At 40.8% G+C, this 1,766-nt stretch overlaps 1 protein-coding gene across 1 annotated transcript; it reads left to right on the top strand.

The window, feature by feature from the left end:
- Nucleotides 1-1,403, top strand: LOC140811340 (mitogen-activated protein kinase kinase kinase 18-like). Its single transcript, XM_073169195.1, has one exon. The coding sequence runs from the start codon at nucleotides 69-71 to the stop codon at nucleotides 1,401-1,403; it is 1,335 nt and encodes a 444-aa protein (XP_073025296.1). The 5' UTR covers nucleotides 1-68.
- Nucleotides 1,404-1,766: the final 363 nt, after the last annotated feature.

Here is a 1,766-nt window from a genome sequence, read left to right as displayed (position 1 = left end):
ATTACAGCATCCCATTTCGAAATCAAGCCTATTCTTTTGATCAAATTTTCTCTCCTTTTCTCACTGCTATGGATTGGACGAGGGGTCCGACAATCGGCCGTGGCTCCTCGGCCTCCGTGTATCTCGCCACCACCGCCGGTGGGGAGATCTTTGCAGTGAAGTCTGCCGGTTTCTCTTCTTCTTTCTTGTTGCAAAAAGAGCACCTTTTGGTTTCTCAGCTTTGCTCGCCTTACATAGTTAAATGCTTGGGCTTTGACGCTACTTTGGAGAATAATGAACGAGTTTACAATCTTCACTTGGAGTATGTTCCTGGGGGGACGCTTTCTGAGCTGATTGTGAAGCAGGGGGGTTCGTTGGACGAAGGTTTGATTCGATTCTACGCTCATCAAATGCTGCAGGGGTTGGATTATCTTCACCTGAACGGATTCGTGCACTGTGATATCAAGGGGCAGAACATTTTGATCGGAGAGAGTGGGTTGAAGATTGCTGATTTTGGGTGTGCGAAGCGGGTGGAATCCGACACTTGTTCGAAACAAATGTTCGCCGGGACTCCAGCTTACATGGCACCGGAGGTTGCTCGGGGAGAGGAGCAAAGCTTTGCGGCGGATACATGGGCCTTTGGGTGTACAGTCATTGAAATGGCGACAGGATCTTATCCCTGGCCGGAGATGAAGGACCCGGCATCGGTCCTCTACAGAATCGCTTCTTCCGGAGATATCCCTATATTCCCGAGCTGGTTTTCCGACGAAGGTAAGGATTTCTTGAGTAAATGCTTGATTAGGGACTCGAGAAAAAGGTGGACGGCGCGTGAGCTTCTAAAGCACGCGTTTTTTGACGATGTGATGGAGACTTGTGGAGAAATCAGGGAGTCTACGAGGAAATCTCCGACGAGTGTAATGGATCAGAGCTTCTGGGATGAGGTGGAAGAATCAGGTTCTTCGCAAGCCGCAACGGGTGTAAATGCTTCTTCTTCAGATTCTCCGGCGGACAGAATCAGGGATTTGATTATTACAGAGAACTTTCCATTGAATATAAATTCACCGGATTGGGGGGAGGACGATGTTTGGGTGACGGTGCGGGGCGACGAAATTGAAGAACGCTTCAGATTTGTGAACGATGACTCTGAAACATTGATTGATGCCGAAGATGTAACATTTTCAGGTGTTGGTGAAGAAGAAATTCAAACATCAAGTTCCATGGAGAATTTTAATGGAATTGTAATTAGCATATTATTTGTATCAAGAATTATCATTTTACAGAGAATTTTAATGAAATTCTTTTTGTCATTCGGTTCAATTTTCTTGAAATCTTTTAGTTCTTTTTCTTTTTCTTTTTTGATTCTTAAATTTCTTAGACAATATATTTTAGTTATATGGGATTATGGCCTAAGTGAAATAAATTAGTAATAAAGTTTATCAGTTAATAACTTGAGTTGCTAACGCCATCCAGCAGTGCAAAGGAATAAAAAAGCTTGAGTAAATTATAAACTTGTGTATTCATATTTTATATATATATATATATATATATATTTATTTATCATTGGCTATAATAACAAAATTTTAAAAATCGTTTTTTGTATGTGATATGGATCTCACATCTAATTGGTTCCATGAGCATTGAGGAATTCTCATGACACTATTTGACATCTAATTCTATTATATATATATTTAATTAATATTTTAACCTTTGATTCTCGCATTCGAATTAGCCATAGATTGATTTGGAGTCAAATAATATGGGAGGGACCTATCACAGTAGAAGTTTCC

Source organism: Primulina eburnea, chromosome 14 (assembly GCF_022965805.1).
Source record: "Primulina eburnea isolate SZY01 chromosome 14, ASM2296580v1, whole genome shotgun sequence".
Classification (NCBI taxonomy): domain Eukaryota; kingdom Viridiplantae; phylum Streptophyta; class Magnoliopsida; order Lamiales; family Gesneriaceae; genus Primulina; species Primulina eburnea.
The sequence above is the reverse complement of the archived record's forward strand: the minus strand, read 5'-3'. Positions and strand labels throughout refer to the sequence as shown.